The sequence below is a fragment of the Alexandromys fortis genome, unplaced genomic scaffold (assembly GCF_014885135.2).
Source record: "Alexandromys fortis isolate MF-2015 unplaced genomic scaffold, M_Fortis_MF-2015_v1.1 scaffold_339, whole genome shotgun sequence".
Taxonomy (NCBI): domain Eukaryota; kingdom Metazoa; phylum Chordata; class Mammalia; order Rodentia; family Cricetidae; genus Alexandromys; species Alexandromys fortis.
Genome location: NW_026068234.1, coordinates 551,711 through 577,613, shown reverse-complemented (window position 1 = coordinate 577,613; position 25,903 = coordinate 551,711). Strand labels below are relative to the sequence as shown.

General features: G+C 43.1%; 1 protein-coding gene across 5 annotated transcripts; it reads right to left on the bottom strand.

The window, feature by feature from the left end:
• Positions 1–963: 963 nt before the first annotated feature.
• Znf274 (zinc finger protein 274) lies at positions 964–17,373 on the bottom strand. Of its 5 annotated transcripts, XM_050130926.1 has the most exons (9): positions 16,980–17,373; positions 16,653–16,732; positions 15,823–15,949; positions 14,901–14,996; positions 11,679–11,759; positions 6,634–7,116; positions 4,493–4,581; positions 3,125–3,251; positions 964–2,777 (listed from the first exon to the last, which is right to left on the bottom strand). In XM_050130926.1, the coding sequence occupies exons 2-9, from the start codon at positions 16,695–16,697 to the stop codon at positions 1,246–1,248; spliced, it is 2,580 nt and encodes an 859-aa protein (XP_049986883.1). In that variant the 5' UTR covers positions 16,698–16,732; positions 16,980–17,373; the 3' UTR covers positions 964–1,245. The 5 variants fall into 5 exon arrangements, with proteins under 5 accessions (XP_049986883.1, XP_049986885.1, XP_049986886.1 ...); XM_050130928.1 differs by lacking the exon at positions 11,679–11,759 and having other exon boundaries at positions 16,980–17,372; XM_050130929.1 differs by lacking the exons at positions 11,679–11,759; positions 15,823–15,949 and having other exon boundaries at positions 16,980–17,370.
• Positions 17,374–25,903: the final 8,530 nt, after the last annotated feature.

Sequence of the window (25,903 nt, the reverse complement as noted above, 5' to 3'; positions counted from 1 at the left end):
TGTTTTGTTGTTTAACAGAGATGAGCAACTAGCCAGGGGGAACTTCTTCTCCCTCAAATGGTCCTTTGGAAAGATGGTAACATAAAGCCAGAGGATAGCTCCACGTATCCCTGGATTCACTAGGTACTTCTTAGACTTTTGGGCCTCCAATGATTCCTGCTGTCTGCACACTGAACCATTCCATTACAGTGGCCTAAAGAAATGATCTATTCCCCAAATGTACCTGGAACCCGGTACCCAAAGACTCTTGTCTTAATAGATCTGCTACAACTGTATAAGCCCCCCCCCCCCGCCCCTGCCAGAGTTTCTGTGAAACAGTCCTGGTTGCCCTGGAATTTACTTTGTAGAGTGGGGTGGTCTTGAACTCAGAGAGCCACTTGCCTCTGCCTTCAGAGTGCTGGATTACAGGTGTTCACCACCACTGCCTGGCAAATGTTTTAATTTCGCTCATCTAAGCATCAGATCAACATTTCTTAAGCAGGCGTATTAGGGTTCTCCAGAGTAACACAGCTGAGTCTTTTCATTCTCTCTCATATATATAAATACATACATACATACATATACACACACACACGGAATTATTAGAATGACTTACAGGTTGTGCTCCAGCTAGTCCAACAACGGCTGTCTACCAATGGAAGGTCCAACAGTCCAGTAGTTGTTCAGTTCACAAAGCTGGATGTCCAGTTGCTCTTCAATATATACCAGAATTACTAGGTAAGCTCTGATACCAGTGAAAGCATGAATTGGCATGAGAGGAAGGAGGCAGAGAGGAGTTTCCTATGTCCTTTATGTCGACTGCCAGCAGAAGGTGTGGCCCAGAGTAAAGGTGGAGCTTCCCACCTCAAAAGATTTAATTAAGAAAAATTTCTTCACAGACGTACCCAGGGGCTTGTGTTTTAGTTAATTCCACATGTAGTCAAGTTGACAACCGAGTACAGCCATCACAGCAGGAAACACACATTTTAAAGCAACTGTATTTATTTATATACATTCTTTTGGATTTGTCACTCACATACTTTATTCTGCATATAATTACCAGTGCAGTTTTTGGTTAACTGGGTTTTTAAATGTAGGAGCATTTTCATGTTTCATATTTTCTTTAATGGCTAAATGAAGCAATTAAGAACTCCCTGATTGTTTCACCTGCTGGGTGGTGTCCTGAGCGGTCCTTCAGGCATGGGACTCTCCTGCAAAGTCTGCAGAGTGCATCTCAAGGCTGGAAAGGCAGTGGTCTGAAAGGCACTAGGACTGCAATTTGGACTGCTTCTTCTTGAACCTCATCCCGTGTGTTTTCTGATGTCCAATAAGGTGTGAGCTCTGAGTGAAAGCCCTCCCACACTTGGTGCACACATATGGCCGCTCCCCAGTGTGAGTTCTCTGATGCCTGGTAAGGTGGGAACTCTGGCGGAAGGCTTTCCCACATTGCTGACAACGGTAAGGCTTAGCCCCAGTATGAGTTCTCAGGTGCTGAGAGATGGCTGAGCGATCATTGAAGGTCCTCCCACACTCTGAACACTCAAATGGCCTCTCTCCACTATGAATTCTGTAATGCTGTGTGAGGGAGGAGCTCTGAATAAACGCTTTCCCACAGGCCCTGCACGTGTAAGGCCGCTCTCCTGTGTGGATCTTCTTATGGACAGAGAAATACCTAGCGTTCTGGAACAGCTTACCACATTCACTGCACCGGCAAATCTGGCTCCCCTTGTGAATCTTGATGAAGAATATCTGCTGAGCATGCTGGCTGACAGCTTTCCTGCAGTTGCTGCCTTTCCTGGGAGTCCCCTCTTCAGAACCTTTGTGGGAAGTTGTCACATGGGGGCTGTATTTGATGGATGTGTTGACTTCCCTGCCTTCCCCTCTTTCAGAAGTCTTTAGGTGAACTTTTATATGGGGAGTGCGTTTGATGGAAGTACTAATTTCCCCGACTCTTCCACTGTTAGAACCCTTCTGGTTCATTCTTACATGTGTCAAGGAATTCCCGTTTCCCTGCATTTTACCCCCTTCCCAGCCATTCTGGATAATTTTTACAGGTGAAGCCTGTGTCAAGGAACTGTTCCTGTCCCTGACTCTTCCTGCCCCAGACCCTGTCTGGTAATTTTGTATAGATGACCCTTGTGTCATAGAATTGCTGCTTTTCCCAATTTTACCCCGCTCAGCACCTTTGTGCTGTATTTTTGGAGATGTATCAGGTACCATGGCATGGCTCCTGTCCCTGACTCTACCGTCAGAGCTAGTGGTTTTCTGGTAAACTTTGGCAGGTGCTGTAAGTATAACGGGATCTCTGCTGTCCCGAACTTTACCCTGCCGGTGGATTTTTATAGAAGGACCATGTGTCTTAGAATTGCCGCCATCTCTGACTTGCCGCCCCACAGAGCCCTTTTGCTGTTTCTGTATGGTTGAATCTCGTGTCATGGAAATGTTTTTCTCCTTTGCTTTCCTCTTTCCTGTGCCCTTCTTGTTAATTTTTACATGCAAGTGCTTTCTAGGCAGAACGTTGTCAAGTGAGCCCTGGCTTGTATGAAGCCTAGTTTGCCCCTGAGACTGCTGGCTTTCAGAGAGCTCTTCCTGAGGGAGGTCTTTTTTCTGTACAGGCTCGACCTGATTTGATTCTATGGTATGAATTTCTTGGACCTCATCTTGAGAAATAGTTTCAAAGACAGTGGACTGAGCACCATTCCTTGAGATATTCTTTGGCTTTGGGTTGTGAATTGGTTCTACCACAGAACTGGGTGATTGTGGAGTTAACTCTTTGTTTCCCAATGTAGGCTCCCACCCTGAAAGAAATAAAAGATAAGCATGGTAGAGTTAAAAGTGCCAGAATGACAGCAAAACAAACAGTATTAAAAAATGAGATTACATCCTCTCCTCAAACAGCAAAACCAGGAACAATCAAATTGGTGGCTAAGATACTGGGTGAGGGCAAAGTGATTACTCATTCCCCCAGGCAACCTGAACCTGAGGCTGTGCACCCAAGGTTCCCTACCCTGCAGGGTCACAGGTCCAGATAAAGGTCCTGAACTGAGTGTGAGACCCGAGAGCACAGCCGCTCCTGACAATGAACGGAGATGAAGTGTGTACCTGAGGGGACCCTGTGGCAGTCTAAATGTAGGCACGGACTTACCCACAGAGACCAAGTTATCCAAGGTCTCCAGCATTACATCACGATACTCAGTCCTCTCCATGGGACCCAGCAGTCGCCACTCCTCCTGATTGAAGTCCACGGCCACATCCTGGAAGGTTACTGGCTCCTATATTGTTATACAAGTTTGGTGTTTGTCAAAGGGGCAGAAGAAAGGCCACTGGGAAATGAACAGGTAGGGACTCCTTTGCTTTGGTGGCTTGCTCAGAGACAATGACTTCTCCAGCCCAAAAGAGATTTTTGGGTATTTCTCTAAAGTAAAGTCTGGGTCTCATGGTGGTAGACAAAGCCCATGATTGACAAAGAGCTCTAAGTGCAATAAGTAAGCCACATCAATCATTGTAGCATCTGTATCAAGGATGCACTGTCTCCCTCTAGAAACAGCTTGTCCCCTAGAGTAAATCCCACAAGATGCAGTTCTTGCCTTTGTGGACAAGTCTGACCTATGTGTAGCATTCATCTATGTTTTGTCAGCATTTTTTTCCTCTTTTTTTTCTTTTGGTTTTTCGAGACAGGGTTTCTATGTGCAACAATACTAGCTGCTCTGGAACAAGCTTTGTAGACCAGGCTGTCCTTGAACTCAGAGATCTGCCTGCCTCTGCCTCCTGAGTGCTGGGGTTAAAGATGTGTGGCACCACTGCCTGGCCGCTATGCTAGTGTTTTATGAGCAGCTAAAGATTCTGAAAGGAAGACTCCTCCACTTCACCAAGTTGCCTAGATTGGTGAGGTAATTTGCCCATTCGGAGAAGAACCTTCTTTAGAAGGGACAGAATTTGGAGCAGCAAGTTTGGGATTAATCGGTTTCTTCCAATTCCCAGGCAGCAGCCTTGCTTGAAGCCTACTCTAGACTGCTCATTACATGAGAGTTAACAATTTCAATCACATGTCTGAGCCAATATAAACCATGTTCACAGCAAACACCATTGATTCATCCCATATACACACATCTTACGGCTGGCAGGGCTAATCCTGCTGCATGCACACCATCCAATTTGTTCTGGGGCAGATCTGAGCTGTGCCCTTCTATTCCCAATTCCTCAACAGAGTGTTGAGAACAAGGGCTCTCTCATTCTAACCAGGAAACAGGGTGGTTCTTACAGGCTGCCTGTGGTTGCTCTGCTTTCTATATTCATCATTCTTGGTTCACTTACTCCTGCCTTTTGCTTTCTCTACGGTCAGGTCACAATGTCAGGAGCAGGGCTGCCCTTTACACTTTGGTTGTTTCAGAACTCCACTCAGTCCTAAGAACTCAGAAGGTTGAAACTGCCTATCTTGTGTGAGCCTCAGCAAGGCTCACTGTAGAAGGGTCATCTTACAGGTGCGAAGCTGTAACCTAAGTTTCTTACTTACCTCAGGCGATACAATAGCTGGTAAGGTGGCCACATCCTTCTTCTCCTCTTTCAGTCCATCAGTGGCCTCATTATGGCAGGCAGCCAGAGCTGGAGGAGATGTCACATGAAAGGATCAGTGGGGTGGTAGCCCTTAGGCAAGCAGAACTGCCAGGATCTGCGACCCTTGAGTTGTACATATACATGTCCCTCGAAGGTCTATGCTGACCTCTTCACAATGGATAACTAATTCCCATACCTGGAATGGCCCAGACTCTCACCCTGCAAGGGCCACTAAGGGACTGGTATTTTCATCATTAAAACCTTTTATTGCTTCTGTTTCAGGCTCTGGCTTCCAAGGTAATGGCCTTACGCTTTCTTAGTGGTAAAGTCTATTTCTAGCCTGCAAGCCTTTATGCTTGTGTGGCTGCTCTTCCCTTCTGCTGCCTTGGAGAAGGCTCTTTCTTTGGCCATAGGTTGTGTACCCACTTTGTGCTTCTGTCGCCAGTACTAACAAGCCCTCCCACAGACTCCTTCAGGTCTGGCCATGCTCCATGGGCTTTGACAATACCGAGTCTACTCCAGCCAGCATGGGCACAAATGTGACTCAGGTTGTTGGTCTATCATGGTATCACTTCCAAGATATGGGGGACTTTCAGAGCTTTTGCTGGAACGTTTAGGAAAGAGACATCATATGTTTGGAAGCCTTAATGAAGCCAGCTGAAGGCAGCCAACTGAGATAGGCAGAAAGGTTAAGTTTAGGTGCTTATCAAAGTTCCTAGAGTTAGAATATCCTTGAATTCTTCCAGTAAAATTTCCGTCTTGGAGCCACTTTTAAGGTTTGTTGTTGTTGTTTTTTGCATGACACCAAAGAATCCCAACTAGTACATTGACCACAAATAGTTTTCTCAGGGTCTTCTGTAGTTTTTTTCAGGTCGTTAGGTTGCAACACGTTAAACATAGGGCAAACTCAGTTTCATCTCATAAGCACCACTGCTTGTTTGGTGTTAATGGTCTATGTGCATGAGGGTATATGTGTGTTTGGTGTTTGTAACTGTGGTCTATGCATGTGGGTATATGTGTGTTTCGGTGCATGCAGAGTTCAGATGAGGGCCTATGGTGTCCTGCTCCATCACTCTTTGTTATATTCCACTGAGTCATGACCTCTCACTCAACTTGTAGCCAGGGCAGCAAACCCCAGTGACCTTCCTGTTTCCATCTCATCTAATAGTGTAGTTACAGGCATGCATGACCATAACCACATTTTTTAAATGTAGCTTCTGGGGAGTAAAATTCCAGTTAATGGTCGTTAACTGCACCCTACCCCCAAATTCTGGGGATTAAACCCAGAATGCAGTGCAGTCTAGGTTAAGTCTTCCACTGTTGACGACAGCCCCAGCAGCTTTCTTTTTTGAGGCAGTCATGATAAGTTGCTCACACTGGCCTTGAACTCACTTGCAGCCCAGGCAGGCCTCGAACTAGAGACTTGACTTGACTTCTTGAGTATCTTAGATTCTAAGCCTATATCATTAGGTCTGGCAAAATACATTAAGGTTTCAGAGATGAGAGCTCTAGCATCAGCCTCACTAGCCTGAAGTCAAGACTCTTACAGGAATATGTTCTTCTGGATAAGGGAAGAACCCATTCTTTACCCTTTCAACTTCTACAGGCTACCCAGAATTCTTAGCTCATGGCCTATTGGCATTCACCCAGCCTCCTTTTCTCCTCACTCTAGTCCTAACAGGTATCAGTGACAGAAGCAGCCTCCATGAACTCCACCAGAATCTGACCTTTCCACCACCTTAGTACTGTCACGTGTCTTCACTGGTCATAGCACATCTTCCCGCAGGACCACAGGCTCAGTAAACTACAAAGAACTGGAAGGCTGGCTATGTGTCAGGGGTCCCAAGAGAACAGGGGGAGGGGAAGCACTGCATCTGAGCTTCCACTGAAGCCCATGATAAGTTTTTGTTTGGGAGAACAGGGCAGGAAACCAACCACTTCAGATTTCTTAGCTTTGACCTAGTAACACATGGAAGACAGATGTTTGTGGTCTGGAGTAGGAACAAGTCATCCTTAGTTGGCTTGTTCCTTCACTACTCCTCATTCCTCCACAAAGCCTTCATAGAGAAGTTTTTCACCTTACCCTTCCACGAGACTCACCATCTTTCTTAGACATCGCGGTCCTCTTCTTCACCAGGGCCACTGCTGCCTGGCAATCCTCTGGGTACTGGGATTCTACCCATACCCGCAACTTCTCAGGCAGTGCATTCAGGAACTGCTCAAGCACCAGCAACTCCAGGATCTGTCTCTTTGAATGTGTACTGGGCCGCAGCCACTGGTGACACAGCTCACGAAGCTGAGACACAGCCTTCCGGGGATCGTCTGATTCTTCATACTGGAAATGTCGGAACTTCTGGTGAGCAACTTTCGTGTCAGCCAAATGCTTGCTTGCTTGTTGAGCTGGCTTGAGGCTACTTGGGCTCCGGTCTTCTCCATTTTCAGGATAGAGGGATTGAATCAGAGCATTCCGGGGACCAGCCACATCCTTGTTCAGTGTAAGGACCTCAACAACCTTGATCTTCATCAAGGGATTCTCATCAGGAAAGGAATTTATTTCATGGTCCAGAGAAGGCCCAGAAGATTCTATAAGTCAAAACCAGAGTGAAAACTAGGCAGGGTGGCCCACCCCTGTAATTGCTATCCTTGGGAGCCAGGGGCAAGAGGGGATCCCTGGAGTAAGAGTCTAGCAAAGTTTACATATTCAGTTCTAGGCCAACCAGAGTTACAAAAGACAGACTCATCTAAAAAACAAAGACAGGGTTGAGTATGTAGCTCAGATGGTAGGGAATTACCTGGCATTTGGGAAGCCCTGGGTTCAATTCCCAGCAATGCATTAAAACCAGGCAATGAAATGTACACCTGTAATCCCAGCACAGAAGAGATAGAGGCGGAAGGATCAGAAGTTAGAGGTCAACCTTGGCTACAGAGCAAAGTCAGGCCAGCCTAGATGCTTGAGACCCAGTTTCATATACATGTTTTAAGGAACATAAATATTGTTTTATTCAGTATATAAGCAGCTGGCTTATTCTTATATATAAAGAACTATTATTAAGTTACATGCACTGCAGCCTATCTGTATAGATTACCCCCCCCTCTTATATAGATTTTGAACTTGTGTTTTATTTTGTACATCAGTTGTTTGTAAATCATTGTTTTTGTCTAAAGAGAGAGAATTCATGCACTACATTTTCCCTTCTCCTTTCTAAATTTTCTTTCTTTGCCTAGGGCCTAGCATGCACTTACCAAGTAAGTGTTCAACCACTGAGCTATAACAATGAGAACTCACACTTTTTTTGGAGACAGGGAAGCCAGCACGGTTGGCCTTGAACTCTATGTAGTAGAGCAGGACTTTACAATTCTGATGTTCTACTTGCCTCCTGAGGTCAGAGATTATAGTAATTCACAGCATACCTGGTTTACGTGGTGCTGGGGATTCAGCCCAAGGCCTTGTGCATGTTGGGTAAATAATTTGCCAGCTGAGCTACATCCCCATCCCTTCTTTTTGCTTTTTATTTGAGGACAGGTGCTCACTAAATTGACTGGTCTTGAACCTGTGATTCTGCCTCAGCTTCCCAAGTAGCTGGGATTATAGCCCTATAACTCCAGGCCCAGCTATTTGTTACTTACTTTAAAAATACATTTTTTTTAACTTTTTCAGAGTGATGTATCCCCCTCATCACCTCCCAAAAATATTTGCTCCAATGTTTTGCTCATTGATTTTAGAAATGTATTTGAGACTGTCCAGTCACGCTTAAGAGAATCATAACATACATATTTGAGACACACAGATGGATGGCAAACAAAGGTCCTAGAGAACAAATACATGGAAGATGAGAGAAAATGTGCTCTTTACAAAAATCAACAAACCATGCAAACACACTACTGGACTAGGCTCTAGCCAAAGACATGGCCACTCTAGATTCTGGTCTCTCAAACAAATCAGTAAGATTCTGAGTCCTCAGAGGTCTTTGAAACATATTCTGTCTCAAAATTTCCCTTTACTCTCTCAAAGCCTGGACTCACACTGAAATTCTTTCTGAAGACATGCCCTTGTTTCTTGGGATTTCTTCTGCTATGTATTCACTCGGTAGTATCTTTCTAACCTCCAAGCAATTCACTCTATTAGCCAACTGGAATGGATAGAATTATAGTAATGATTGCTCTCATTCACATCATTTAATATTTAAGTCAGATAACAGAATTAGAGAAGTCAGAAATTGCTTGACTACAGTTATAAATTCCTTTTATTCAAAGTTTGTACAGGGTTTGTACTTTATGACCTCTGACATTTTCCCTTTCTTATTCTCTGTAGTTCTTTCTGTTGAGCATCTGTTTCTCAGAAAATGTAGGGGTTCAAGCTGATGATTTCCCCATAGAATACATCTAAATGGTCTTTGCCCATATGAGTCCTCTGATCCAGAACACAATGAGGACTCCTACTGAAGTTTCCCGCACTGTCATGCTTACAGGGATCCCCATCGGTAAATTCTTTAACCCTCAGTGGCTTCCTAACAGCGATGACTTTCCTCAGACTACTGCTGGCATGACTGTGACAGCCAACAAGAGAGCCGCACGAGGAACTGGTTCTACGTCACGCACGTTCTTGTGGCTTCAGATTTCTCAGAGGCTATTATTTGGCATAAGAAAATTTCCAAACATAAACTTGTTATTTTTTTCTGGGGAGGGGGATCTCATGTGAGTTTTCTCCAGGTAAGACTAACTTAGGTCAGAAGCTGTTCCCGTTCCAATTGTATTTCGAGGCTTTCTTTCCTTAGAGTGAGTTCTCAGAGAGTAAATATTGAAAATTTCACAGAAACTCTCTACAGATTGATATTTGGCTTTAGTCTTCTAATAGTTAAGGAGGTCCAAGCTGAGCTAAAATTGGGCTTTCTCATACTAAATACACTTTACATTGTTTTTTTTTTTTTTTTTAACACACACACACACACTATACAAAGATCTCAGAGAACAAATACATGAAAGATGAGAGAAAAAGTGTTTTTGGACAAAAATCAACCAACCAGTCACGCAAGCACTGTACTAGGCTTTAGACAAAATGTATGTTCATTCAAGATTCTAGACTCTCAAACAAATCCATAAGGTACTGAACACTCAGAGTTGTATATATGTGAAATTCCTTCATTTTCCATATATTCCAAACTTTCATATAAATATTTTTCATTTTCCATGTTTGTTCATTTTTATTTTCTAGGTTTCTTCGAGCATGTAGACATCCTCTTAAGCTACACAAAAAATTAAACCCTGCAATATCTGCCTCTTTCTCAAACAAAAGAGAAAACACTTGTTGTGTAATTTAAATTCAAATATATTTATAAACCCGTTTATTGTTTGAAAGTGTTGCCACAATCAAATTTATCAGGTTCAAGTCACACCCCCCCCCTTTTGTTTTTTCTAGACAGGGTTTCTTTGTATAACAGTCTTAGCTGTCCTAGAACTTTGTAAACCAGGCTGGTCTCAAACTCACAGAGATCCACCTGACTGCTTCCTGAGTGCTGGAATTAAATACATGCACCAGCACCACCTAGCTCCTGCTTCATTTCTTAAGTTGACAATATCAAATTTTCGGCTAGAGAGATAGCTTAGCAGTTAATAACAATGGCTGCTTTTGCAGGACCTGGGTTCCACTCCCAGCATACATATGATGGGTTGAAACCACCTATAACTCCAGTCCCAGGGAAAAGGATGCCCTTTTCTGGCCTCTGTGGGAAATGTATGCACATAGTGCACAAATATATACACAGGCAAAATACATGCACATAAAAGAAAAAGCTTAAAAAGAAAAAAAAAGTTTTTGGAGGTCGTCCTTTGATTATAGCTTGTTCATTTACTAGTTAGTCTCTTTCTCTCGCCTTCCTTTCTTTATTTCCTGACAGGTTCTATATTACATTGGTAGACTAGAATTCATAGATCAGCCTTCCTCTGCTTCCCCAGTGATTTGACCGAAGGTATGTGCCATCAATGCCTGGCCAAAAATCTCTTTTATGCATCGGTTTTCTAATGATGAAGACTAGATAACATTCAAGCCTTTCACTTGAGGGACATACATGTGCTTTTCTGAATGACCAAAGAAAGACAACAGCTGAATATATGAGCCCCCCCCCTTTCCTTTTTCGAGACAGGGTTTCTCTATGTGTACCCTGGTTGTCCTGGAACTCACTCTGAAGACCAGGCTGTCCCTGAATCCCCAGAGATCCACCTGCCTCTGCCTCCTGACTGTGCCCCAACATCACCCAGGAAGCACAACCTAATCCATTTTTTAACACATTTTCCCTGCAGTCAAAGCTTTCTTGAGGAAGAATGACATTTACCTTAAGATTTATCCATTTTCTCATTTCACTTCAACAACCACATTCCATGATGTCATTCTAGCTATGGTGGAAAACTGGAGACATGCAAGCTGAACTGTGAAAAACAATCCCAGCTTTCGATTTAATCTCTGTTCTGTGCATCGGTAAGCGGCACAGCACACCACTGTTGGGAGACTAGAGGAGACATATCATCTCATTTAATAGTAATAGCTGACATTATAAAGTCTCATATTTTTATCTGCTATCTGGACCTCTTGAAATTCAAACAAGTGCATTTGATTGGCTTAGCAAACCTTCTCGGCTGTGTCTAAAGCTGCTGTCCATTTCTAAGGTACCGAGAGCACAAGCAGAGGCACAGTTAAAGAACTTTTAGGGTGGATGGTATTGGGTAGTTCCTTACCTGATTAGCAGAAAGTTTTACTTAACATTATGTCATTATGGAGAGAGAAAAACAAAGATTTTACTTCTCAAAATAGGTTTTACCAGCTTAGCCTGTTTGTGCGGCCCATAGCAGCAGGACCAGGACCTGTCCCTGGCACTTGAGCTGTCTTTTTGTAACCCATTCCCTACGTTGGGACGCTTCACTCAGCCTTGATGCAGGGTGAAGGAGCTTGGTCCTGCCTCAACTTGATATGCCATGCTTTGTTGACTCTCTTGGGAGGCCTTATCCTTTCTGAATGGAGAAGAATGAGGAGGAACAGAATGGGTAGAAGGGAGGAGTGAGGAGAGGGAACAGGAAGAGAGGAGGGAGAGGAAACTGTGGCTGGTATGTAAAATAAATAAAAAAAAATTAAAAAATAACAAAATAGTTCATACCTTTAAAGTAAGTTAATTTCAAAATTTCAGGTTGTTTTCCTGGCAATACAAGGCTGGGTATGTAGCCCCATGGCAGAAGGCCTGTTTGGCATATAAAAGGCCATAGCATCAGGCTCCAGAACCACAGAAAGAATGCTTGCAGTAAACAGAGCACAAACAAATAGACACAGAAAATCCCTTCAGCTTCCTTCACTCATATGAATTCTCAGTAAGCTGTTCACTTACTAGGTTCACGGGGTCTACCCTTGAGTCATACACACTCCTTAATTCTCCCTAAAGCTGCTGCTTGCTACTCTCTCAGAGCAGGCAATTCCACCCCTCGATGCTACCAAAGCTTCCTTCCTTCCTCCATCTGTGTCCTGCCACAGCTTTCCTCACAAACCAACGAGAGCGAGCTGTGAGAGGCCATGTCACACCACTGCGCAACAACCAAAGCCAGTCCCTCACAGTTAATATGGCCCGCGTCTTCTGCCAACTTAACCTGCACATATTATTTATATTTTGGTTACCTACTCCTAGCCCCAAAATAGAGTCCAAAGAAGGGGTGTGCGAAGTCAGTGATTGCAGTCCCTTCGGCTGATAATCATCACCGAAGATGACACCAGATGGAGACTGACAGGTGAATGGTGCCAGAGGCAGTGGCTCTGATGCTATTCCCACCAGAGCATTACAAAACCAAGAGAAGCATCCGGTAGGACATGGTGTGCTTTATGCCCAACACTTAAACAGAAAAGTTGAGGACAGCAAAACCAGTGACTACCACCTCGTCATTCACGAAGAGTAACACAAGGTAGAACCTTACAGCGAGGCACTTCTTAGATCTGCTATGTGACCACTAACTGCTCAAAGGAGAAAAACCACTCCGACCACCTTGGAAGATTCTGTAATGGAAATAAGAAGTGTCATTTTCATTCACTTCTAGCACTAGATTAATATTTATTCATTCAGATGAATGTTGATGTGAAACTAAGCTGAATCTAACATCACTCTCATCAAAACCAAGATATCGTCCCATGAGGTTAGGCCAGTTTCCCACTCCTCACTTTCAGAATCGCGAGGTGCTCAAATATGTGATGATGCAACTATGAAATTATCTAAAGCAAAGACAAGATTAACATAAAGCTGAAGACACGGCTGAGTGGTGTGGCGGTTTGTGGGAAACTGATACCCATGGGCTTATGTGTTTGAATCCTTGGTCCCCAGTTGGTGGCTTTACTTGAAGTTGTGGCCTTGTCAGAGGAGGTATATCGCTGGGGATGTTTCCAAAGTTCATGCCAGTCCCAGTCAGCTATCTCTCTGCCTCCTGCTCGTGGATCAGATGTATGTGCTCAGCTAGAGTTCGAGCACCATACCTGCCTGCCTGATGTCATGCAACCCACCGTGATGGTCATGGGCTAACCCTCTGAAACTGTTAGCAAGGCCCAAATACAGGGGGTTACAGGGTTTGGAGTTGCCTTGCTTGGTTTTGACCTTTTCTGGCCCAGTGTTTCCTTACTTTTCCCCTTTTGGAATGGTCACATATATTCTGTGCAATTTCTGTGTGGAAGTATGTAACTAGCTTTTTAAATTTAAAGGGTATTCCAGGTAAGAGTCTTCCTTGAGCCTCAAAAGAGACTTTGAACTGCTTTGTTTTTATTTAAAATTTTATTTATTATTAAGTACTTGGTGAGTTTATGTGTATGTGTGTGTGAATGCAGTGCCCTCAGAGGACAGAAGAGGGCGTCAGATGCCCTGGGACTGGAGTTACAGATGGTTGGGAGCCACCATCATGTGGGTGCTGGGGATTGAACCTGGGCCCTCTCCAAGAACAGTCAGTGTTCTAACCGCTAAGCCATCTCTCTAGCCCCCAAGACTTTGAACTTTTAAAGTGCTGTGAAAGACTATGATGGGTTTTGAACTTGGACTGAATGCATTTTGTATTATGATACTGCCATGGACTTATGGGGCCAGGAAGTAATATATCTGAATATTTTGTTCCCAGTTGGTGGAACTGTTTAGAAAGGATTAGGTGTGGTCTTGACAGAGGAGCTGTGTCACTGGGAGTAGGTTTTGGGATTTCGAAAGCCCACGTCATTCCGATATCATGAGCTCTGTCTTTCTGCCTGCTTGTGGATGAGGATGTAAGCTCTCAGCTACTGCTCCAGTGCCATGTCTGCCCACCTGCTGCCATGCTCCTCACCATGATGATCCTGGACTCACCTTCTGAAACTGTAAGCAAGCCCTCAACTAAATGTTGTCTTTTATAAGTGGCCTTGGACATGGTCACTTAGATGTTCACAGCAATAGAAAATTAAAACACCAATGTTTAGAGAATTTAGTGGGATAACAGATTCATCCGAACAACCGTGCAGGAAAGGACTAACAAGAACAGGTAACAGCAACAAATTTAATGTACGTGCTAACAGAATATTGTCAACTAACCCTAGGCAAGGTGGTATCATCCAAAGGACTAGATGGCCAAAAAATAGTTGTTTTTTTTTTAATTACAAAGGGAATGAGAACTTGTTGAAGTTCATTAATATACAATAAACAGTGCCTTAATGCACCACCAGAGAGGAAAAGCACAAAAGTTCAAAGCAAAGAGCACAGAAGAGGCTTTTACACTATGACAATAGTCATTTAGTCTATGGAAAGATGGTGTTCCCAACAAACAGAAGAATGAAGCAGTATATGGGGCTGAAAGAACTCATGTCCACCAGGTACAAGTGAAGCTCGATAATAGAATAACAACAAAAAAGTAAAAAATGCCTGAAATCACGAAAGTATGCAGACAATATGCCTATGTGGTTAAAAACAAAAACAATAATCAAAACTTAGAAGAGAAATAAAAAGAGGAGCCAGTGTGGTAGCACACATTTGTAATCCCAGAAATTCTAAGGTAGAGGGATGATCAGGAATTCAGTTAGGTAGCAGGTTGGAGTCCAGACCTCACTTCAAAACTAAACAGAAAACCAAAGCAACAACCAAACCTCCTACCGCATGAACCCCAAATACCATGAGTCCCACCCCAAATAAAGACTGAGGGTGCAGATGTTAGTTCAGTGTCTGCGTTGCTTACTGTGTGAAAGACCCTGAAAACAGTGTCTGCGCACTGGAAAATCACCTGTCCTAATTACAACATGCTGCCCGAGTTCCCGTGCTCTCCGCCGCTTAGAAGACATTAGTCTCAGAACAATCCATAGGCCCATCCCTTTTGGGAACTCCCTCATGTCTGGCTCTCACCTGGACAGGTATCTTGAGGAATTTCTCTCTCCACTGGCCAGAAGTCTTCTACTTCTTCTAACTGAGATATCACGTTTGGCTTGGAAAAGTGATGTTCTGCTCAGGGGAAAAGAGACAGGGCTTGGGGAGTCTGCTTAGAGAACACGCTGTCCTGCTGTAACAGTCTATTCCTTCCTGACCCTATAATAATAATATTAGGACATAATGACTTTAGGCCTTGGGCAGTGACAACTACACATCCATTCCTTTAGTTGGATTTCTTGGGTTTCCTTGACAGCAGAGGAACCATAAAGTAAAAAAGGGAGATTGCTCAATTGGGGGATATTCTGGGGAAGCTTTTGCTTCTTTGCTAAATGTGACAGCCGAGAAAGAACTGGTCAGGTCAATCTACTTTGCTTGTTTCTGCCTAAACATAGACATCAAGCTTAGAGCCACAGTTATGTAATAGAACAGAAATCTTCCTAAGAACCACTAAGCAAACAGTCTTTGATGATACCCCTGAGCTGCAGGACACCGGTATCTCATCCATGGGAAGTGTCTTAAAAGTTATAGCCAACTGTCACTGCATCTATAAACAGCCCTTATAGGCTCTGCCCAGCGTTCAGGGGATCGGATGTATGGATTGGATGAAATACCTGAAGTTATACTCAAAAGCTGCCTTTTTCTTTTCTACCAAGCTCTCCACTGCCATAACACTTCCACTCTGGTCTGTCCAGGATAAGCCCAAGTGCAACCAGTTTACAGGAACATGTTTGCAGTTAAAAAAAAAAATGGGGGGGAGGAGGAAGAAGGAAGTAGAGTCAAGAAGACTGGCCCTCAACTTCCCATCTTCGTCCTTCTCCACCTCTGGAGTGATGAGTTCATGTGCGCACCACCCACCCGAGGCCCAGACAGATCTTTATCAAGGTGTAGGCTGCCTTACCCACTGAAATCATGTTATTATAGTTCTCCAGCATGATTTCCCTGTATAGGCACTTCTGTTGGAGGTCCAGCTGTGCCCACTCGTCCTTGGAAAATGTCAGTGATACATCTTCAAACTTCACAGAGTCCTAAAACCCACAGAATGTTGTTCAGCCAGGGTCCTCTTCCACAGTGCCACGAAAATGGGAAGGCAAGATGACCCAGCAACATTCTACTTGTTTCATCTCGAGTTCCTTTGTCTGAATCCTCGAGCAAATCGCTCTGCCACTCATCAGGAGGACACGTGAGACCTTTAGTCTATGAAAACCTTTCCATTTCTCATTAGCCAGGGGATAGGACTCTTGGTTCCCATCTACACCGTTTTTCCTTGTATTGTCACCTTCTCAAACAGTTGCTAAAACTAAATACGAGCCTATCTTCTCACACTCGTCAGTTTCTCCCCACACTCCCAGTTTAAAAAAAGCAGAAAATAGTTTTAAAGCCCCGGAGAGATGGCTCAGTGGGTAAAGGTGTTTGATCCCAAGCCTAAGTCTGATCTTCAGGACCCACACTTTGGAAGGAGAGAAGCCATTCGGAAAGCTGTCCATACCCACACACAAAATAGATGTACCAAAGTTTATTTTTAGTTGAAAAGCTTCAATCTCGCCTGTAGAACCCCCAGTTCAGAAACTGGTTTATTTGTTTCTTTCTTTTTCTATCTAACCACCCTCTTGGACAGCGAGGCAGTCCTTCACCTCTTCCCGGAAATCTAGGATATTCGAGAACAGATGTCTCACCACCAGCCGCCCCCATCTGGGGCTGACTCAAAAGCTGAAAGAAACCTCTACTCACATGGGGCCACGTTGTTGGAAGCGTGGAGGCCACACTCTTCTCCATGTTCTCTCGAGGGAGTAGGCTGGGTGCTGAGGAAACTGAAGGTGGAAGGAGAGTGGGTAGGGCTAAGTACTGTGCTCAGAAGCTCTACCTCTGCCCTTAACCGGTGCCTCAGCGGACCACCCCCCATAGTGGAAAATGCCCAGTGAGTCCTCTCCCCTACTCCCACTCGCCTACGAGACAGGTTCCCCTCTAACCGCGAGGGACAGATCTTCTGATGTCCTCCAATCCAGAACGCGGTTGGTGTTCTTAAACAGTGTACCACATCCAGAGCGCGATAGCTACCTCAGGCTCCAGATCCACGACTACACAGATCCTTCCGTGCCCGTAGAAGTGGAGGCGCAAGCAAAGCCGGCTGGTAATAAAACAAAAAGACGGGTGCTGTCCCCGACGGGCTTTTACGGCAGGACTCACAGCGCGTGCTAAAAGACACTATGGCGCTCGTGCGTCGGTCGGCCCCGAACTGCGTCAGCTTACAGGTCCGGACTACAACTCCCAGACGCCCCCGCGGGCGTCGATCGGTAGTAGTAGTCAGCGGCGTCCGTCTTGTTGGCCGCGAAGCTTAACTCCGTAGAAGTGTTGTTGGCGGCCAGAGAACTAGGCAGAAGCCTTTTAAGGAGGACACTAAGTCGCTGAGCCCCAGGACCTCTGTTCACCGAGACCGAGGATAGGAGAGTCGAACTTACTAATGGGAGTGAACGAGCATGGAAAAACCGGAAGTTGGGAACGGGCTAGGGGTGGGCAGGAAGTGCTGGTCTTAGGGCACAGGGTAGTGGGGAGGAGGTTCGTGTGTGTGTGTGTGTGTGTGTGTGTGTGTGTGTGTGTGTGTGTGTGTGTGTGTGTGTGTGTGTGTGTGTGTGTGTGTGTGTGTGTGTGTGTGTGTGTGTGTGTGTGTAGTTGTGGGCGGGAGGTAGGAGAAGACAAACTCATTTAACAATTTCGTGAGGGGGAGGAGAAAGGATGCAGTCTTGCCGAAGGTTCACAAAGTATAGAAACAGAAAGTCAATAGGCGTTGGAATTAAAAGCTTGCCTAAGTTTCTATGAGAAGACAGGCGTCTGCGCCCGGATTTCTAGAGTAGGCAGGGCTGAATGGTCTCGCAACGTAAAGGTGGCATGTGTGGAGACTTGGTGAGCATGAACTATATGGTGGGCCACACTAAATGTCCCCTCCAGTTTTCCCCTGCAGAAGAAGGGATGTGGAGGAAAACTAAAATTTCCCTCAGCCCCAGGGAGACTAAATGTAAATGTCCACACAGGGTCTGAAGAGATGCGCTGTTAATGGTACCCTACACATAGGGAGGATGCAGGTCCTGGTAATGTCGGTGATCTGTGATTAGGTTTGCTCCTTGTGACCGACTGGATCATATCCAGGAGGTGGGAACCTGAAGTTTGCCCCTGGCCATAATCTAGTATGTCTTTTAACTTCCTTGACAGCTCAGAATGACAAAGAACTCTATTGTATTTTTTATACTATCTAGTATTCTATTCCTAGGGTCTCTTCATAATCTGTTCTGACTGATGTAGTCTTGTCTTGGGGTCCAGATACTCTGATGTTCTCTTCATGACTAGAGACTACTGACCTACCCTTCTCCACCCAGGGTTTGTGTATTCTTTTGAGGTTTCTAAATAGGGACTCAACAACACTGTGTTTGTTTGTGGTTATGGTGCTTGTCCCCCCCTTTTTTTGAGACAGGCTTTCTTTTCTCTTTTCTTTTTCTTTCTTTCTTTTTTTTTTTTTTGTTGCTTTTGGGACTGTTCTGGGACTTGCTCTGTAGGCCAGACTTGCCTCGAACTCACGGAGATCTGCCTGTCTCTGCCTCCCAAGTGCTGAGATTAAAGGCGTGCGCCACCACTACCTGGCTATGCTGTTTATTCTTTTTTTTTTTAAAATTATTTATTAAGTGTACAGTGTTCTGCCTGCTTGCAGGCCAGAAGAGGACACCAGCTCTCATTACAGATGGTTGTGAGCCACCATGTCGTTGCTGGGAATTGAACTCAGGACCTCTGGAAGAGCAGGCCTCTTCCACTGAGCCATCTCTCCAGCCCCTGTGCTGCTTATTCTTATGACCAAAGTACACTATACATTGTTCTTAATTTTTACTGCAATTAATTTTTATGTATTAGCATCAACTCAGAGATCATGCTATGCTTATTCTGATGGTGATGGACTTTATGTCTTTTTTTCATTTATTCATTCATTCTGGGTCTCATATATCCCAGACTGTCCTCAAACTCTGTAGCCTCAATTTAATTCCTCTGCTAGAATCAAAGTTGTGTACCGTCCTAGTGAGAAAATTTCAGAATCAGTGACAGTAAACAAGGTATAGTAAGAACCAATGATTCATAAGTTAACACTCATGTGTAAATAACTTAAACAATATTGGAATAAAGGGATTTTTAACAGTAGAGTCATAAAAATAAAATGTGAGATCCATTTATTGGGACATGCAGAGGACCTCTTGTCCTATTTGAGGGTAACTTTTGAGGTGCCTCAGTAAACTTAAATGGATGAAAATGCTTGTATTCTAGAATTAGAAGCCAGTGTTGCTTCTTCCCTTCATTACTAGATTCAATAATATTTCCAATATTAATGCAGTGGAGCCTTGGAGGGACTTGGTAATTTGGGCTTTGTTTTGTCCTTTCTCTAAAAATGTAAGGGGAGGAGGGAAGGAATCTGCTCCTCCCCTACATAGGAATGATTTGGATTGGATTCAAACTCAAGGAGAAAAGTCCATGGAAATTACTTGTTCAGAAAGTGTGTGTGTGTGTAAGGGGAACCATCTTGACAACCCCAGCAGAAACTTGATGACTATATTAAAGTTCTTTAGAGGAAGAGAACGGATAGAATGAGTCTGTCTGTCTATCTAAAGGATGGTGTGTGTGTGGAGGGGGAGAGGGCAAATATCAAGAGCTTCCTTCTCTGTCCTTTGTATAGGTTGCTAGCAGAAGGTGGGCCAGATTAAAGGTGGATCTTCTGATCTCAAAAGATCCCAATTAAGAGTGGACCTTCTCACTTCAGATGATTTAGTTAGGAAAAAAATCCCTCACAGGTGTATTCAGCCACTTTGGTTTTTAGTTAATTCCAGATGGAATCAGGTTGACAAACAAGAATAGTCATTATAATGACATTAGACTCTCACAAATAATTCAGGATAATTTCTCTTTCTCAAGATACTTAACACAGTTCCATCTGTAAATTCCTGTGTGCCCATGTGAGGTAATGTGCATACTTGCTTATATGGGTTACTATAGTCTTCAGAAGAGAAAAGGGGCATCATTATGCCCACCATAGGGAAGTCGTCTTATACAGACATGCTTAGGTCGCACTGGCCATAGATGACACATCTACTTCTTAGCTGTGGGAAAGGCAATAGCTAGTGTTTTGACATCTATGGGAGGGTGGCGGTGGCAGGATCTGCTGCACCAAAAGAGGGTGAAATAGCAACAGTCAATACAGAGGTCAGCTTGAGTGAAACTCATCCGTTCCAGAGGCATCCTCTCAAGGTGAGTTTTCACAGGCCCAATCTGAAGGCAGAGATTTGGATTTGAGCAAAATCTCAATGTCCAAGGAACACTCAGGAAAAAAGAACCTTGGCAGAAAGCTTATTGGGAGTGCTTGAAAGGAGAGATGGATTTCCATAGTAGGTAAGGAGAAAGAAAGGCTGAGTATTTCTTTCAAGTAGGAAGGAAGACGACATTTCAAAGGATTCTTAGTGAGTGAGAGGAGATCTTTAGGGTTCATGTGTGAGACCATTTTACTCATCCCTTTTCCGGGTACCCTATTAGCAATCCATGGATGAGGATGCCCGACAGTTCAGCAGTAGGGGTGAGTCCTCAGTATAGCCATATGAGTTCTGTTTCCATCGTCACTGTGATTAACCCACAGACCTCTTAGTTACCCTGATCTGAGCCACTCACTGAAATACCTTGATGGCAATTGGGTTAAATGAGTGAGCACAGATTGAGAAGCCTGTCATTTTGATTAAAGATTTGGAAAATGACCTCTAAAGATGTCAGGTCCTGATCCCTGTAACCTGTGACTGTTATCCTCATGAAGGACCAGAGACTTTGTATATGTATTAAATGTGTTGTGATATGAAGATTATCCTGGATTACCCATTGTAGTCATGTGTCTTTACCAGAGGCAAGCAGAGAGATTTGAATACACACATACACAAAAGAAGGTGTCGTTTACCACAGAGACAAAGGTTGGAGTTAGGTACCCATAAACCAAGAAACTAGAACAACCACGAGAAGCTGGTAGAGGCATAGAATTTATTCCTGAATAGTACTGCTGAAGCCTCAGTGATGCATAGTCCTGCTAGCTCCTTGATTTCAATCTGTGATACTGATTTTATACTTCTGGCATCCAAAATACAAGAATATATTTTTACTAAAGTTTATCTCTTATTTTAAAATATTTGTAGTAATGGAGTTAAAGCAGCCATAGGAATGCAAAATAAGTACATTCTATCTTTGCAGGCAGCTATAATGTAATTGAGAACTAATTTAAAAATGACCAATATATGGGCTAGAGAGATATTTAGTAGTTAAGAGTGCTTACTGCTCTTTCAGTGGACCAGGGTTCAATTCCCAACACCCACCTGTGGCTTATACTTGTTTGTAACTCCAGTTCCAGGGTATCAGACAACCTCTTTTGGTCTTCATGGGGAGGCATGCATGCAAGTGGGTAAAATACCCATATGCATTAACAAAAAAGGATAATTAGTATGAAGACAGCTTAGGGAAAAGATGGAAATTGAGTGTTTGGAGTGATTGCTGAACTGCTAGATCACACTGTTGCTATAGCTATATTGGTGATCTAACTCTAAGCATATAAATAAAAAATTCTCTGATGGTGTTAGTCTGAGGTGGGCTAGCTATTAACAGTTACAGAATCTCACTCATACAAGTGGCAGATGCATTTTTGTGTTTGCTTTTGGTTTGGGGTTATTTCAAATTGAAGCATGAATCTCTGTGTCACATTAATTGGCATTTAGTTTTAAATATCTTGTTATCTTAAAAATTGTGTGTGTGTGTGTGTGTGTGTGTGTGAGAGAGAGAGAGAGAGAGAGAGAGAGAGAGAGAGAGAGAGAGAGAGAGAGAGAAAGAGAATGTACACATGAGTACAGGTGCCTGCAGAGGCCAGAGACTTATTCCCTGGAACTGGAGATTGTAGTTGTAAAGTTTCCTTGGGTGCTGGAAAGTGAGTGAACCTGGTCCTTTGCACTGGTAAACACTGAGCTAGCCCCTAAAGACTTACTTTATGTTTGTGTTTGTGTGTTTATGTGCACACGTGTGTGCAGGTGCCCTTGGAGGCCCTAGAGCAGGAATTTGTGAACAGCCTAGTGTGGATGGTGGGACCTGCATTCCAGCTCTCTGACAGAGATAAATGCTTCTAATTGCTCAGCCATCTCTTCAGCCCTGGTATCTAGTTTTAAAATGACTTGGCATGGCAGTGCACTCTTGTAATGCTACTAGCACTTGAGTCCTAAGGTAGAAGGTTGACAAATTTAAAGTCAGTTTGAGTTTTAGGCTAGCCTGTGAAACATAGTAAGCCCTCACCTCAAAATAATAAACAGTTTTTAAGCCAGGTGATAGTGGTACATGTCTTTAATCCCAACACTTGGGAGGCAGTAGTAGGCGTATGAATTCAAGGCCAGCCTAAACAGTCAGGGACAGCAAAGGTTACAGAGAGAAACCCTGTCTCACAAAAACCAAAATCCAACCAAACAATAAAACATAAGAAGTAACAGTTTTTTAAATGGATATATGGGGGCTTGAGAGATGGCCCAGTGGTTAAGAGCAGTGTCTGCTCTTCTAGAGGACCCGGGTTCCACTCGTAACATCCACATGGTGGCTCACAAATTACATAATTCCAGTCTCAGGTCATCTGATGCCTTTTTCTGGCTTCTGGGGGCACCAGGCAGACATACATTCAAGCAAAACACCAATACATATAAAATAAGAAAAACATGATGTTTTTTAATATATATATGTGTGTGTGTATGTATATATATGACATAGTGTGATTTATGATATATATATAGTGACAAATATAAAGTCCTCATCTTTTCAGGTCAATGAAATTAATTTTTCAGAGTGTTTCATGTAGCCTAGGTTGACTTCAAATTACTGTGTAACTCAGATGACCATGAACTCCTTAGTCTTCTGATCTCCCATGTGCTGACACTAGAAGCCTCTACCGTTATACCCAGCTTCAATGGATTTTCTGAAAATCTGTTTTTACTTATATGTATGTGTGTGTGTGCCTGTATGAGTTTGTATACACCTCACACATTTGGAAGCCCATGGAAGCCAGGGAAGTTGGGTCCCCTGGATCCGGAGTTACAGGGAGTTGTGAACCATTAAGCATGGCTGTTGGAAATGGACTCAGGTCATCTTCAAGATAAGCAAGCGCTGTTATCTTCTGAATCATCCTCCCAAATCCCCTCAATGGATTTAAAACATAGAAATGAGTATGTGTCTATCACATAGGTAGCAACTGTACACCTTCAAACACCCTGTACTACCCAAACAGTACGAAAGAAACCACTATCATGATTATCCCCCATTAGTTTTTTCTTTTCTTGCATCTGGATTTTTCATTCATCAATGTTTTTAAGTTTATGCTAGTTACTGTATCAGTAGTTCACTCTGTAGCTGTTGTGTAGATGTACCACATTTTGTCCCTTAAGGTCTTTGGAGTGCTCATAGTTTTTCCCCTTAGGACTAAAATGTCTATGGACAGCACCTCTTTTAATTGACTTTGGGCCATGGCTCACATATCATTATGAGTTATTGCTGTTATGTTCTCTTAGGGGAATTTCTCCAGGAAAGAAGATAGTTTTTGAATCTTTACCAGCCTGAAAATATTTACTGTCATGTATGATTGCTATTTTTGTCAAGCACAAAATTCTAAAAGTAGTGTCCTTTTGTTACCAGAATCCTTTTTTGTCCTCTAATACTTAGGATTTCTTCTTTTATTAAATATATTGAGTTTTTCAATTTATCTTTATGTGTGTTTGGCCTGCTTATATGAGTGTGCACCACATGCACGCTTGGTGCCTGTGGAGGTCAGAAGATGGTATCAGATCCCCTGGAAGTGGAGTTACAGGAGATTGTGGGCCACCATGTGGAGACTAGCACTTGAACCCAGGTCCTCTGGAATAGCAGCCAGTGAACTTGACCACTGAACTACCTCTTCAGCCCCATGATTTCATGCTGTGTTTATTCTCCATTTTTCTGTAAGGGCTTTTGGTTGAACTTATTGTTATTCATGGCATATGAACATTATAAAGCAATGGTATGTCTTTTCTTGGCATATGAACACTATAAAGCAATGGTATGTCTTTAATTCTGATTAGATATTGGCAGTCTCTTAAGACTAAGAAGTTGCACACCTAAGTAAATAGTGCAATAACACTGACAACACATTGAGAAGTTATTATAATCTGTCTGACTTGTTTGCGATGAGAACATATAGAATATACAGGGGAAATTGACGGTTTAACCTCCAGCCCTTTTCAAATATTTTAAAAATCACATACATTGATTCTGAAGAGTATGCTGAGGAATATATGATATCTGTACGGATTTTCAGGGTTGGTGATTTTCTGAAAGTCTATGATGAAGAAAGCTATGTTATTTACAGCATTTGCATGAAAGTTGATTATCCATTGCAGTCATTTTATCAAACAGTGGACATCAGTTCAGACCCTTAGTCCCATTAGGTTTGTTTTTGATGTAAAACAAAGGGACATGTAGAAAAAGCTGCTTGTCTGTGACTGAAGGAGGCCATGTGGGAGTCTTCATGCATTTAGGTAATGTATTTGTTCATGGACCCCAAATCACTTTAGCTTTTCTCCACCTTTATGATTTATCTCTTGGTGCGGGAAGTCCTTCTGTATATCTGTTGCTTTTATTGGTTAATAAAGAAGCTGATTTCGGCAAATGGCTTCACAGAATATAGCCAGGCTAAACAAGTCTGCCTGCCTATCTATCTATCTATCTATCTATCTATCTATCTATCTATCTATCTATTGAGAGTAGGCAGAATCAAAGAGCCGCCATGGAGCCGCCAGAGGGGAAAGATGTGAGCTGCCAGCTGGTAGGCCATGAGCCTCATGGTAAAATATAAAATAATAAAAATGGGTTAACCAAAGATATAAGAGTTATCTAACAATACACTTAAATGATTGGCCAATCAGTGGTTTAAGTAATGTAATTTCTGAGTGGTGATTTTGAGTCTGGATAGCTGGAAAGAAACAAGCGGCCTCCTACAACAATCTCTAATGGCAAATAAAATGGAATTTTGACTCTATTTCGATGCTGATCATGTCTGATTAGTTTCTCTATCAAATTTCCTGGTTTAAAATAAAAACTGTGTCTTTAAAGGTGTATCTTTAATCCCAGTACTCAGAAAGTAGAGGCAGGAGGGTGAGACATGAGGGTGAGCACTTTGAAGTCATTCCCTGCTACATAGTGAGTTTGATGTTAGCTTGCGATATGTGGAAACGTGTCTCAGAAAATTAAAGCTTTAGTTGGAAGATAACAAAATCAACTTTACTTATAGAGAGCTTCCCAGTAGGAATCCTACATTGAATACCCAGAGCAAGAAGCAAGAACACCAAGAAGCGTATGTTCATTGATTACACAACATGGGTCTCTCAGTATGAGTTCTCTGATGTTGCCTTCAAAAAGCTGAGTGTTGTCTAAAGCCGTTTCCACCATGACCAACGACTGCCTCCTTCAGTGTCCCTCCCCAGTATATATTTCATGATCCTAGAGAAGAACAGTGTGTCCACTTAGAGCATTTGTCTGCTGTATGACTGTTGAAATGTACTGAAAGGGATCTTTTCCTGGAAAGACTCTTCTACACTTAGCACACTTAGAAAATCTGACTCCCGAGAGTTCCCTCACAGGTCCAAACGGCCATGCGTTGTGTAAAAATGTTTTTACATTTATATGAATGCTATCCAGTATGACTTCTCTAATGTCAAAGTATACTTCATGAAGAGATTTTTTGTTTTTACTCTTGGGATGATTCTAGTGTCTGTCACTGGCCACTCTGTTGAGTCAAAGATGATAGGGAGATCTGTATAGCCATTACCATATTCCTTACATTTAAATGGGCTCCTTCTCCAGGAGTTATCCTGCATGTACTGAGGTTTGTGTTCCATCAAAAAAAAATTTTGGTGCATATATTT

What these genes read in the sequence shown, in the direction of transcription:
- Znf274 (XM_050130926.1), bottom strand. Translation starts at nt 16,697, where the DNA reads ATGGAGAAGAGTGTGGCCTCCACGCTTCCAACAACGTGGCCCCAT. An exon ending in GAAATTAACTTACTTTAAAG is followed by an intron (nt 7,117 to 11,678) that starts GTATGAACTATT and finishes TTTGACTTATAG; the next exon opens with AATCTTCTGGGCCTTCTCTG. An exon ending in CGCGATGTCTAAGAAAGATG is followed by an intron (nt 4,582 to 6,633) that starts GTGAGTCTCGTG and finishes CATCTCCTCCAG; the next exon opens with CTCTGGCTGCCTGCCATAAT.